Here is a 14,545-nt window from a genome sequence, read left to right as displayed (position 1 = left end):
CAGAAAAAGGCAGCTAGCAGGTCGGTCGGTCAAAAGTCCTGTTTTGACAAGCAAATAAAAGGAATGCTCAAATTTCACACACCTACATAATCATATTACTGGTTGCCATAGCAATATCATGTGACAAATAAATTCTAAACCACATACTGTGCATAAAAAAAACTGTCTGTAGGTATTTGGTTTTTGCTGAGGCATTTGATTACCCTACATGTATTAACCTTATTTACACATTTTCCATTTATACAACATTAAACTGTTAACAGGGGTTTTGCTTTTAGATTCAATATTCAAATAAAAACAGACTGTTCTCTCAGATCTTGAACACTTAATAAGAACAAAATAAACAACATTTTTGAAGGAAAAGGGCCTCAAAATGAACCAAATGAATGTCAAAAGTTTCCCTTTTCCCCGAAAATCTAAAAAAACAAAACAAATCAGAAATACACTATATTACCAATATTATTGCATTCACTCACTCATCCAAATGATCGGAATCACAAGTTCTAATCACTTGGTCTGGCCACAAGTGTATAAAAAAATAAATAAATCAAGCTTTCAGGCATAGAGACTGTTTTTACAACCATTTGTGAAAAAATGGGCCGCACTCGGGATCTCAGTGAATTCCAGCATGGAACTGTCACACTGTGCAATAAATCCAGTCCCGAAATTTCCTCGCTCCTAAATATTCCATAGTCAACTGTCAGCTCTATGAAGAGTTTGGGAATAACAGCAATAACAGCAACTCAGCCAGCAAGTGGTAGGTAATGTAAACTGATGGAGAGAGGTCAGTGGATGTTGAAGCGCATAGTGCAGAGAGGTTACTGACTTTCTGCACAGTCAATTGCTACAGAGCTCCAAATCTTCATGTGACCTTCAGATTAGCCCAAGTACAGTATGCAGAGAGTTTCATGGAATGGGTTTCCATGGCTGAGCAGCTGCATCCAAGTGTAGCCCATGTAATTTGTTTTGTGTTAATTTCACCAAAATCGCTTTTGTTGTCTTTATTTTGTTGTTTTTATGGGAATGTTTTAAGCGGAGACTTTTATTTTGGTGGTTCGCTGCTACTTCCTGTCTTTTCGCGGCATCCCCCTCAGTCTCTGTGAGGACTGCCGAGAGGAGGTAAGCAACAGATTTTGCTCTAACCAGTTTGGGTAAAAGTGGAGTTTAGTTAAAGTTAAAAAAAAATAAAAAATATTGTTAACAAGATAAAACTTTCCTCACATCATTTCTATTTTTGTTTATCGTGTGAAATATATTGTTATGGGCAAATGCAGCACTCGGAGGTATGCTAGCCTTGACGGGACTTGAGCTAGCATGTATGGTCTCACATGTGACTCTGGGGGTTTTCTCCCCCTTCCTCAGGTGTGTGTGGAAGAGTGAGACCCGACGCGACGTTTATGTGCTGTATTTTTGTTTTCACACAGGTATGTGAGCATTTATTTTCATCAGATATATTTCATTACCTTTTGCTTTTTATTAATTGATTTATATTTGTTTGGGGTATATTTTAACACAGTGTTATTTGTATTGATGTTTTGTAATTTGAAATGATACAAAAATGCCATTCAATGAGCGGAAGTGTGCTATATATGTACTTTTGTAATATGTGGAGTCTCTGTGAGGACTGCCGAGAGGAGGTGTGTGTGGAAGAGTGAGACCCGACGCGACGTTTATGTGCTGTATTTTTGTTTTCACACAGTAAATCCCCTTAAATGGATGGCAATCCCTGTGTGAGACTCTTTATTCATAGAAAACACAACGCAGAAGATTTTAGCTGATGCTGCACTCGCCGAGAGTGCGCCCGGCTACATTGGTGGTAAGGGAAAGCTAGTTGCTCTACTGGAACAGTACAATGACATTTTTTCTAAACATCCACTAGATTGCGGTGAGGCAAAAGGTTTTGTGCATCGTATCAGGCTTACAGACGAAAGACCGGTCCGAATGCCCTACCGGCGAGTATCACCTGCCCACTACCAGAAATTACGACAAGTGTTGTCTGAAATGGAGGAGCAAGACATCATAAGGAAATCGGTGAGTGAATATGCTTCCCCGCTTGTCCTAGTATGGAAAAAGGATGGTAGTCTTAGACTCTGCACTGATTTCAGGTGGCTGAATGCCAAGACTTTCAAAGATGCACACCCACTCCCGCATCAGTCAGACTGCTTAGCTGCTCTAGGCGGAAATGCCTATTTTAGCACAATGGACTTGACCTCTGGATTTTATAAAAAAAAAAAACAAACAAAAAGTACACCGCATTCACAACTCCCATGGGACTTTACGAATATAATCGAATGCCACAAGGATTATGCAACAGTCCGGCCTCATTCATGCGAATGATGCTCAGTATTTTTGGAGATCTAAACTTCAGCAGCCTTCTTTGTTACCTTAATGATTTGTTAGTGTTTGCAGCAACAGAACAAGAGGCTTTGATGAGGCTTGAGGTGGTTTTTCAACGGCTTAGGCTCCATAACCTGAAATTAAATCCCAAAAAGTGTCACTTAATGAGGTCATCGGTTAAATTCCTGGGCCACATAATTGATAAGAACGGAGTTGCTGTAGACCCAACAAAAGTGGATGCAATAACAAAAATGACAAAGACATATCTGATGTAAGATGATGGTTGCACTCCATCTGCAAAGCGAATTAAGTCCTTTCTGGGCATGGTGTTGTATTATCAGCATTTCATCCCAAACTGTTCCAGTCTAGCTAAGCCACTGTTTTCTCTTACGTCTGGCCAAAAGAGGCGTGGTAGAGTCAAGTTAAACAGCAACCAAGGCTCATACAGAAAACTCAAGCCCTCCGATTGGACAGATGAGTGTGAAGTGTCGCTTTCTAAACTCAAAGACAGTCTTTTAAACTGTGTCGTTCTTTCGCATCCAGATTTCACTCAGCCTCTGATTTTGTCCATTGATGCTTCGTTAGATGGGCTTGGTGCTGTGTTATCACAGGTTCACGCTGGCGAAACAAAGGCCTGGCCCATTGCTTTTGCAAGCAAGACTTTGAGCACCTCTCAAAAGAAATATCCAGCCCATCGGCTCGAATTCCTAGCCCTGAAATGGAGTGTGTGCGAGAAATTCAGTCATTGGTTAAGAGGCCATTCATTTACAGTATGGACTGACAACAATCCTCTTACCTATATAATGACTAAGCCTAAATTAGATGCCTGTGAGCAAAGCTGGGTGTCTAAGCTAGCTCCTTACACATTTGATTTGAAACACATCCCAGGGACAAAGAATGTTGTAGCGGATACCCTCAGCAGAGACCCCTTCGCTAAAACAGTTGGTGAAAGACTCATAACTGAACAGTATGAACAACTACTTGCTGAGGCTGAGAACACCACCCCGGACAGTATTCAAGACACCTTCAGATTAAAAGTCCAATGTCAGAGAGTTAACAGATCAAAGCAGAGAGACACAACTCTTCAGTCTAACCCGGCCCTAAGTTGCTGTGATGAAGATGTGAGTGCTCTGCTGAATGTTCATAATCAATGGGAAGCTGCTGCTGAGACAAGAGCTGTGCAATTTATTCAAGCAGTGCAGGATTTGTTGCCTCCTGAAGCACAAAGCCACACATAACCAAGTGCAATGCAAGGCGTTGGATGCAGTGGTGGAAAGCACACTGCCACCAGATTCTAGAGCAGTGGAGATGCCTTCTCTGGAATGATGAATCCCGCTTGTCATGATTTGAAGTTGTTGTCTTGTTTTTGGTCCTTGTTCTGTCTTGTTTCTGTTTCCTGTTTTATTTTGAAAGTCTCCTGTCTTGTCTGTTTTCTTGAGTTTTACTTCCTTTGGTCCCCATCAGCCCTGATCGTGTCCACCTGTGTCTTGTCTGCCCTGTCTGTATTTAAGTCTTGTCTCTGCCCTCCTCCTGTGTTGGTCCATTATTCCTGTCCTGGTTGTCCTTGTCATGCCATGTTCCTCGTTTCTTGTTCCACGCCACAGCTCTCGAGCCTCCATCCGGTGACAGAATGGACCAACCCTATTTCCTGGACCCAGCAGAGCGGGACATGCGGCTTTTAGAGGCCTACTGCCTGGCAGCAGAGCAGACCAGGACATTTTGGGTCTTCGACCAGGCCCAGTTCTCATCGTATGCTATGGAAGGGAGCCGTCTTGACTGGAGAGGGAGCCGTCTCGCCATGAGGGGGGGTCGTCGTCGCCGTCGTCCCCGCCGTCCCCTTCCTGTTCCAGAGGTGGTCCGGCACGCACCTCATCCCCGTCATGTCCCGGTGGTGGTCCCGGATGCACCACAATCACGTTCAGTGGTGGTCCCGGACGCACCCCGACCCGTCCCGGCTCCCAGGGGGGTGCCGCCTGCACCCCGACCCGTCCCGGCTCCCAGGGGGGTGCCGCCTGCACCCCGACCCGTCCCGGCGCCCAGGGGGGTTCCGCCTGAATCCCGACCGACCCCCGCTGCCAAGGCCACGCCTGACCCGCCAGAGCTCGGCTCCACGCCTGACCCGCCAGAGCTCGGCTCCACGCCTGACCCGCCAGAGCTCGGCTCCACGCCTGACCCGCCAGAGCTCGGCTCCACGCCTGACCCGCCAGAGCTCGGCTCCACGCCCGACCCGCCAGAGCCTGACTGCTGGCCCGACCCGCCAGAGCCTGACTGCTGGCCCGACCCGCCAGAGCCTGACTGCTGGCCCGACCCGCCAGAGCCTGACTGCTGGCCCGACCCGCCAGAGCCTGACTGCTGGCCCGACCCGCCAGACTCCATGCCAGACTCCATGCCAGACTCCATGCCAGACTCCATGCCAGACTCCATGCCAGACTCCATGCCAGACTCCATGCCTGACTCCATGCCTGACTCCATGCCTGACTCCATGCCTGACTCCATGCCTGACCTGCCTCGCCGGACCGCTCGGCCCCCCGGCCGTCCTCCGGACCTGCCTCGCCGGACCGCTCGGCCCCCCGGCCGTCCTCCGGACCTGCCTCGCCGGACCGCTCGGCCCCCCGGCCGTCCTCCGGACCTGCCTCGCCGGACTGCTCGGCCCCCCGGCCGTCCTCCGGACCTGCCTCGCCGGACCGCTCGGCCCCCCGGCCGTCCTCCGGACCTGCCTCGCCGGACCGCTCGGCCCCCCGGCCGTCCTCCGGACCTGCCTCGCCGGACCGCTCGGCCCCCCGGCCGTCCTCTGACTCTTATGCCCGTCGAGGTTTGTCCTCCGGGCCCCCCCCCCCTCATGTGACTTTTGGAACCTCGGAGCGGTTCCTTGAGGGGGGGGTACTGTCATGATTTGAAGTTGTTGTCTTGTTTTTGATCCTTGTTCTGTCTTGTTTCTGTTTCCTGTTTTATTTTGAAAGTCTCCTGTCTTGTCTGTTTTCTTGAGTTTTACTTCCTTTGGTCCCCATCAGCCCTGATCGTGTCCACCTGTGTCTTGTCTGCCCTGTCTGTATTTAAGTCTTGTCTCTGCCCTCCTCCTGTGTTGGTCCATTATTCCTGTCCTGGTTGTCCTTGTCATGCCATGTTCCTCGTTTCTTGTTCCACGCCACAGTGAGTTTTGTTTTGTTGTTGTCGTCATCCTGCTCTGCAGCGCCTTTTGTTTGTTCATTAAACCCTCTAGACTCTGATCCTCATGCCTCCGCCTCTGCGTCTGGGTCCAACCGGCTCTCGAGCCACCCTCCACCATGACACCGCTTTTCCATCTGGCAATCTGATGCAGTGTTTTTCAACCTGTTTTGAGCCAAGGCACACTTTATCCTTGAAAAAAATCCCGCGGCACACCAGCATCCAAAAATGGAAGAAAAGGAGAAACTCAGTCTGTATTGATGTATTGTCCCTCCAAAATCTCAGATGCATTTTTGTGATAATTGAGGCAGAAAAAGCTGGAAGCTGCAGCTGTTTTTCTAAAAGTTGTAATAAAAGTTAAGTTAGTTTAAAGTAATGATTTTCAACTAAATTATCTGAAATTTGACCCTGCAGTTGTTTTTCCCCTCAGTTTATTGACATCGAATTTTATGTAACCTGACAAAAAAAACAAATATATTCTTTTGTAAATAGTGAATTTTTTTTTCGTATTTATTTCAATTTTAGTGCAAAGGCAACTATAATTTTTTGAACAATTATATGATCACAATATGTTTGATAAAATTTACACAAAAAACTAAAATTGCATTTATGTTTTCTGTAGCTACACAAAAAGTGAACATGTTGAAGTTTTATTGGTTGAATGCTGTAAAGCATTCAACCCTTTGTTTTCCTGTTTCTCTTTATTTATTATTATTATTATTATAGTATCTTCCGCCGTTTTTTGGCGTTTAACTACTTCTACAATTTTTAACCTATTTTAACCATTCTACTTTTAAAATGTTCATCTCTTTCATCTTATTTCTGCTATGACTTTTGGTTTTTCAAATCCTTTTACTTTTTAAGATATTCCAGGTTTTCCGGGAATTTTTGCTCCATTGAAATACATGGAGAATTTTTCGTTCAGAAGTTCACAGTTAAACTCCTTCTACAATTTTTTTACCTATTTTAACCATTCGACTATGAAAATGTTCAGCTTTTTCATGTTATTCAAGCTATGACATTTTGGTCCTTCAAATCCCTGAACTTTTCCAGATATTCCCGGATATTCCCAGATTTTCCAATCTTTTTGCTCCATTGGCCACACCTTTGCTTCTTTAAACAATTGTAACTTTAACATTCTTTTGGCTAGAGACACCGTTCAAATATTGAAATGTTCACAAGGTTTTGGACTTCAACATAAGGTTCAAAATTATTATGGGATGGCAACACCACCTACAGTTTGGCGCCCATTTTGTGCCAAAATGTGAGGCAATTTTAAACTTCTTCAAACTTTCACCTATTTTTACCATTCTACTATTACAATGTTCAACCCTTTCAGCTTATTCCTTTCAGCTATGACTTTTGGTCCTTCAAATCCTTGAACTTTTCCAGATATTCCCGGATATTCCCAGATTTTCCAATGTTTTTGCTCCATTGGCCACACCTTTGCTTCTTTAAACAATTGTAACTTTAACATTCTTTTGGCTAGAGACACCGTTCAAATATTGAAATGTTCACAAGGTTTTGGACTTCAACATAAGGTTTAAAAATTATTATGGGATGGCAACACCACCTACAGTTTGGCGGCCATTTTGTGCCAAAATGTGAGGCAATTTTAAACTTCTTCAAACTTTCACGTATCTTAATCCTTCTACTATTACAATGTTCAACCCTTTCAGCTTATTCCTTTCAGCTACGACTTTTAGTCTTTCAAATCTTTGAACTTTTCAAGATATTCCAAGATTTTCCAGGATTTTCCAAGATTTTTGCTTCATTTAAATACATGGAGAATCCTTGAAAACCTTTGTTGCTTTCAAGCATTATAACTTTAACAAGCTTTCAGCTAGAGGCACCGTTCAAACATTGAAATGCTCACAAGGCTTTGGACTTCAACATAAGGTTTAAAAATTATTATGGGATGGCAACACAACCTACTGTTTGGTGGGCATTTTTTGACAAAATCTGAAGCAAATGTTGCAATAAACTTCATCCATGGCTGGAACTGAACGTATTAAAATTCACTGGATCTGGACATATAAGGAATGTGGGCGTGGTTAGCAAACAAAGCTCGTTGCTAAGGACGTCCAAAAGTTTACTTTTTCCGATTTGTCTGAAACTGACGTCGATTTGTTCGTCATCCCCAGGCGACCGAAACATAAAATGGTTGCTATGGAGATAAAATCAATAGGAAAGCCGCCATTTTGGAAAAAGTGGATTTTCTGTCAACTTAGAACATGTAGCTTTTAACAATATGATACTCTCAAACAAAGTGTTTTTTTGAGTCAGTTGATGATGCTGATTCCAATGCTAGCACTTTTAACCATTTTAGCAACATCTTCAAATTTTCAACAGTCCAGTCATTTTTGTATCAACTTAAGCTTTCATGCTTAACTCCTTCTACATTTTTTGACCTATTTTAGCCATTCTACTATTACAATGTTCAAATTTTTCAACTTTTTCCTGCTATGATTTTTTTTAAAATCTTTTAACTTTTAAAGATATTCCGGGATTTCCCAGGATTTTTGCTTCATTAAAATACATAGGAAATCTTTTTTTTAACTTCTTTCACAGTTTTTTACCTACTTTAACTATTCTACTTTTAAAATGTTGAGCTCTTTCAGCTCTGTTCAGCCATTTCTTCAGCAAATTCAGCTTTCATTCAGCATTATAGCATTCAACCCTGCATTTTCTTCTGGAAATGCAGCTCCTTCTAGTGTTACATTTGTTTTCCTCTTATGCTATCTTCCGCCGTTTTTCGGCACTTAACTCCTTCTACAATTTTTAACCGATTTTTACCGTTCAACTTTTAAAATGTTCATCTCTTTCATCTTATTTCTGCTATGACTTTTGGTTTTTCAAATCCTTTTACTTTTTAAGATATTCCAGGTTTTCCGGGAATTTTTGCTCCATTGAAATACATGGAGAATTTTTCGTTCAGAAGTTCACAGTTAAAGTCCTTCTACAATTTTTCACCTATTTTAACCGTTCCACTATGAAAATGTTCAGGTCTTTCATCTTATTCTAGCTATGACATTTTGGTCCTTCAAATCCCTGAACTTTTCCATTTATTCCCGGATATTCCTGGATTTTCCAATCTTTTTGCTCCATTGGCCACACCTTTGCTTCTTTAAACAATTGTAACTTTAACATTCTTTTGGCTAGAGACACCGTTCAAATATTGAAATGTTCACAAGGTTTTGGACTTCAACATAAGGCTCAAAATTATTATGGGATGGCAACACCACCTACAGTTTGGCGGCCATTTTGTGCCAAAATGTGAGGCAATTTTAAACTTCTTCAAACTTTCACCTATTTTTACCATTCTACTATTACAATGTTCAACCCTTTCATCTTATTCCTTTCAGCTATGACTTTTGGTCCTTCAAATCTTTGAACTTTTCCAGATATTCCCGGAGATTCCCAGATTTTCCAATGTTTTTGCTCCATTGGCCACACCTTTGCTTCTTTAAAAAATTGTAACTTTAACATTCTTTTGGCTAGAAACACCGTTCAAATATTGAAATGTTCACAAGGTTTTGGACTTCAACATAAGGTTCAAAATTATTATGGGATGGCAACACCACCTACAGTTTGGCGGCCATTTTGTGCCAAAATGTGAGGCAATTTTAAACTTCTTCAAACTTTCACGTATTTTAATCCTTCTACTATTACAATGTTCAACCTTTTCAGCTTATTCCTTTCAGCTACGACTTTTAGTCTTTCAAATCTTTGAACTTTTCAAGATATTCAAAGATTTTCCAGGATTTTCCAAGATTTTTGCTTCATGTAAATACATGGAGAATCCTTGAAAACCTTTGTTGCTTTCAAGCATTATAACTTTAACATGCTTTCAGCTAGAGGCACCGTTCAAACATTGAAATGCTCACAAGGCTTTGGACTTCAACATACGTTTTGAAATTATTATGGGATGGCAACACAACCTACTGTTTGGTGGGCATTTTTTGACAAAATCTGAAGCAAATATTGCAATAAACTTCATCCATGGCTGGAACTGAACATATTGAAATTCACTGGATCTGGACATATAAGGAATGTGGGAGTGGTTAGCAAACAAAGCTCGTTGCTAAGGACGTCCAAAAATTTACTTTTTCCGATTCATCTGAAACCGACGTTGATTTGTTCCTCATCTCCAGGCGACCCAAACATAAAATGGTTGCTATGGAGATAAAATCAATAGAAAAGCCGCCATTTTGAAAAGAGTGGATTTTTTATCAACTTAGAACATGTAGCTTTTACCAATATAATACTCTCAAACAACGTGTTTTTTGGAGTCAGTTGATGATGCTGATTCCAATGCTAGTACTTTTAGCCATTTTAGCAACTTTTTCAAATTTTCAACACTTCAGCGATTTTTTCAACAATTTCAGCTTTAATGCTTAACTCCTTCTACAAACTTTGACCTATTTCAGCCATTTACTATTACAATGTTCAACTTTTTCATCTTATTCCTGCTAGGACTTTTGCACATTTAACTTTTCAAGGTTTTCCCAGTACAGTTAAGCCATTTCTTCAGCTAATTCAGCTTTCATTCAGCAGTACAGCATTCAACCCTGCATTTTCTTCTGGAAATGCAGCTCCTTCTAGTTAGTTTTTGTTTTGTCTTAATCAAATAGACAACTTTATTTATCCATTTGGGAGGTTCCCTCATGGAAATTGACAAGATGAAGTCTTAATGTTTTATTTCTTTTTAGATGATTAAATTGTTTCAATTTAAAAACAGTTTGATGTGTGTTCGTTGCGGCTTCAAGACGTTTAACAGGGAAGACTCATTTTACAATGAGCACTTTTAACCCTATGCATCATGGGAAATGTAGTGCAAACAGCCGCCGAACGCAGACAGACTCGCGTCTCTGAGCTTCATTGTTTTGTCCACTTTTTCCACGGTCTGAAACCGGATTCTGTGGAAAGCCACACCGCTAAAGATGAGCTTTAGCTGGTATTTTTGTTGGAATTGAGAGACTTTATGAGCTAAATCGGAACAAGGAAGTGAAGACTTTAACCACTTCTGATTGGTCAGACTGATGATGGATGAATAAGCCTCCAAGAAAGATTAGTGGACACAGTTAAAGGGGCGGGACTTTTCAGAAAACAGAGCTGAAGCTGCAGCTAAATCGCGGTACCGTCATTCTTATCAAAGTGTCTTTAATAGAATCAATTAAACAGAAAGAAGAAAGTATTTTATGATCTTTCATATTCCTAACTACTCAGTGTTTTATCAGGGCCTGTTTGGATAAACACAGAGATATCCTGGAGATGGAAAATGTTTTAGATCAGTGAAAATGGATAATTTCCCAATGCACACCTGACCGTCTCCCACGGCTCACTAGTGAGCCGCAGCACACTGGTTGAAAAACACTGATCTGATGGACAAGTTCTGGGTATGAGGTTGCCAAGAGAACTTACGTTTCCAGGGCTCCAGACTAACTTTTTTCACTAGGGGCACTGTGGCCCTTAACTGAAAATTTTAGGGGCGCAACCAGAAAATTTAGGGGCGCATACCGTAAATCAACATTCTAACCAAATCTACTAATTTCCACTGTATTACTAATAAATACTTTAATAATAGATGCAGAAATTACAATGTGCTGTTTCAAATTCAGTGTCACATTTTATTCTGCACTTTTGAAGATGCAACAAGAAGGTAAACTGACAGCACCATCGCTGTCATGACAGTACAAATAAGTAAAGAAAACGGATGGAAATTTATCTTTGTGACACTAAATAGGTGCAGCCAAGATGCACAATAAGCGTGTTTGAGATCACCCAGGTGAACTCAACGCTGCGCAGATCACCTGGTGTGTGACGTATATTTTTGTTTTTGCTCCAACATCAACTGTCAATCATCACAAAAATATCGCGAGAAAGGGGTGGGAGCAAGGGGCAAACCTACCCGGACACAGCTGGAAACTAAAGACTACAAAACAATGCATTATGGGACATGTGTCCTGATGGTTTTTGTAGTGGAGTGATTAATTAAAATAATTTAAAATACCAATTCAATAAAAAAGGCTACATGCATCACAAAACATTAAAATAATCATAAAATATATAATAACACAGATCATACTAAGGGGGAGAAGAATATTAAAACTAAATTGAATGTTAAGGACAACTCCAATTTCCTGTTCTCTTTCAGTCTTGCTGCAGATTCGCTTTCATCTCACAGCCCCCCCCCCCCCCCCCCCCCCCGCCCGGTCTCCCCAACGATCCAGGCGAGGTGCTGGTTCATCTCAAACACGTCTATCGTTGCATTTTCCCCACGTATTTTCAGTGTGTCTAAAACTAATGTTGTTTTTGCTCGCACGTGTTTAAAGTTCAAGCCCCGTTAGCCGTCACGCATGTAGGTGTGGGACATTTATTCTCCTCAGCTGACCCGACTCCCGCGGGACGGGAGCGGTGTGCTGCCGTAACCCGTTTGATGCGCCGCCGTAACCAAAACCTAAACCTTCCTCCGGTTCTGTGCGGCCCAGAGAAAAGTTCAGCACGGACTGCATGTAGGTAGAAAATTACGAGCGAATAAATACGTTCAAAAGGAAAGTAAGGAACTCCTTAATGTGGTCCGGGGAGGGAGGGGGCTGTCAGGTTTCCTGCTTTCAAACCCCGTCATTTACGCGCACTCGATTATCTCTAGGCCCCGCCCCCTACACACATTTTAGCCACTCACAGTGGCTTTCCCTATTCTTCTCACACGCAGTGGCCGCCTCACAGACAGGTATCACGCGAGAGTGCTCGCGTTTCATGAGTATGTGCGCGAGTGTGTGTGTCTGCCTGCGTCCCTGTGGCTTGCGTCTCATTGATTATTTCATTGATCATTGACGTGCCCCTTCTACGTTTGATGTATAAAAAAATACGAAGGGTGGGGGAGGCAAATTTACTGGTCGCACATGTGCGACTGGATGTAAAATTCAGTCGCACACTCTCAAATTTTGGTCGCAAAATGCGACCAATTGCTCGCAGTCTGGAGCCCTGGTTTCGGACTGGATTGTGGAGAGTGTGAAATTTGGCGGAGGAGGGATTGGTGTGGGGTTGTTTTTCAGGACTTGGTCTTGGCCCTTTAGTTCAAGTTAAAGGAACTCTGAATGCTTCAGGATACCAAAACATTTTGGACAATTCCATGCTCCCAACCTTGTGGGAACAGTTTTCCTCTTCCAACATTACTGTGCACCAGTGCACAAAGCAAGGTCCATAAAGTCATGGATGACAGTCGGGTTTGAATGAACTTGACTGGCCTGCACAGAGTCCTGACCTGAACCCAATAGAACAGTGTTGGGATGAATTAGATCGAATTCCAATATATACTCTTCAACCTTATGGAGAGCCTTCCTAGAAGAGTTGAAGCTGTAATAGCTGCAAAAGGTGGAGCAACATCATATTGAACTCTATGAGTTAGGAATGGGATGGCACTACAGTTCATATGCGAGTCAAGGTACCTGAGTGAATGCTTTTGGTAATTTAGTGTAGATCAAGAACATTTTGAGATATAAGGTTTTTTTTAGAGCTTGCAGCTCATACATTTCTACTGGCAGAGAGAGATGCTGTCAGACTCAGCCCTTCACCTTTTACCAATAATGCTGTTTGTGTGCATTCAATACACATACATCAGCCATATTTTGGAAAGTAAACTCTGAAATTGATATGTGCTCTCTGCCTTGAGGCTTTTTTCTCTGAAAGACCTTCAGTTTTGATTTTGTGCTCCAAACTCAATACATTTACTTGAAAATGTCCTTAGCAAGTAAAGTAAGTAAACATTTGACTGTGCAAAGAGTCAAAGAAACTATTTTTAATTATTGCTGCTTAAACAAAATAGAGCAGCTGTACATGTTCAAATCTTTAAATAATTACAGGAGAAAAGTTGCAAAAAAAAATCCAACTTCCAATTCACTCCATGTACAAATGTCTTTCAAACTAAAATTACACCCATTGGTAATCCTATTTTGAAAATAACATTCTTCATTATCAGTCTGCGTGGATATGTACACACATTAAACACATTTGTTCTACCAAGCTGGCATCTTTGCCTAAAAAAATGCAATTATTCGTCCTAAAACTTTCCAACATTTTAAAATATTTACTAGGATTCTTTACTTCCTTATCGAGGTAACTGGAATACTAAAATGTGGCAGACTAGAAAGGCAAAAACATAACCTTCCGTTCCAGGCGTACAAATGTCCTTTGTAAAAACATACTTTGCAATCAAAATAAAAATGCTTCTTGCGAGAATTCTCATAAATCTTTGTATTTCCATGTATTTTGGAGCTGATTGTTGACAGATTGGTAGTAAGACACTTTACCTTAGTAAACCTTAAAAAAATCTGACTTTAATTTAAATTCTAGGGCATCTTTTTTATTGAAACAACTGAGAATTGGGAGCCTGTAGTCCACTTCCTGCATATTTTGAAGCTGCTTGGAAAACATCCAACTTTGTCCACTGCAGCTTCTTCCCACTGGCTCACAGGAGAAGTGCAGTTCACCTCCAACACTTCTGCAAACTGTGGGAGTTTCTACTAGTGTTATCTGCTGCTGTCTCACTGTAATTAAAAACTGCCTTAAAGCTGTCTCTTTGTTCTGTTATTTGTCAATTTTAAGGAACTTTGACACGACTTGGTAAACTGCCAAAATCCAAGTGTCTGCACATTTTAATATTGTGTTTTCTCTCATCTTTGAGATGTTTCTGTACATCTGTGCTGCTTTTTGCTATTGTACGGTGGCCCTGAAGTGCAAATCACTAAAAGAACAAAACAGATATTACAATTATAATAAAATACATAAAAATAGTAACGCTCACAATAATAATTGAAACAACAATTTAAAAAGACATTACTTTCAAAATATAAAGTTCATAAACTCAAATGTAAAAAAAGAGAAATTCAAAGAAAAAAAGAAGTAATTTTCAAAAAACAAAATAAAATGTTGAAAATGAAATTAAAAAAGAAACCAGAAAAGGTAGGTACAGTGGGGCATTACTGCATGGCCGCTGATGTTCGAGATTTTGCTTTATTTTTTATTTAAGGTTAATTTACTT

The 14,545-nt window shown here is 41.4% G+C and overlaps 2 protein-coding genes across 4 annotated transcripts in view; one reads left to right on the top strand and one right to left on the bottom strand.

The window, feature by feature from the left end:
* Positions 1–14,545, bottom strand: part of sntg2 (syntrophin, gamma 2) — a 151,802-nt gene that overhangs the window by 56,200 nt on the left and 81,057 nt on the right. The window lies entirely within an intron of this gene.
* On the top strand, positions 953–5,411 carry LOC110017471 (uncharacterized). Of its 2 annotated transcripts, none has more exons than XM_078940418.1 (2): positions 953–1,119; positions 1,363–5,411. In XM_078940418.1, exon 2 carries the CDS (start codon positions 3,968–3,970, stop codon positions 5,180–5,182), a length of 1,215 nt encoding a protein of 404 aa, XP_078796544.1. In that variant the 5' UTR covers positions 953–1,119; positions 1,363–3,967; the 3' UTR covers positions 5,183–5,411. The 2 variants fall into 2 exon arrangements, with proteins under 2 accessions (XP_078796544.1, XP_078796545.1); XM_078940419.1 differs by lacking the exon at positions 953–1,119 and having other exon boundaries at positions 1,134–2,031; positions 2,106–5,411.

This window comes from Oryzias latipes, chromosome 22 (genome assembly GCF_053564925.1).
Source record: "Oryzias latipes strain Hd-rR chromosome 22, Olatipes_Hd-rR_3.1".
Classification (NCBI taxonomy): Eukaryota; Metazoa; Chordata; class Actinopteri; order Beloniformes; family Adrianichthyidae; genus Oryzias; species Oryzias latipes.
Note: the sequence above shows the minus strand (reverse complement) of the source record. Positions and strands in the feature narration are given on the sequence as shown.

Coding starts and splice junctions, on each gene's coding strand:
- LOC110017471 (XM_078940418.1), top strand. CDS start 3,968: ATGGACCAACCCTATTTCCTGGACCCAGCAGAGCGGGACATGCGGCTT.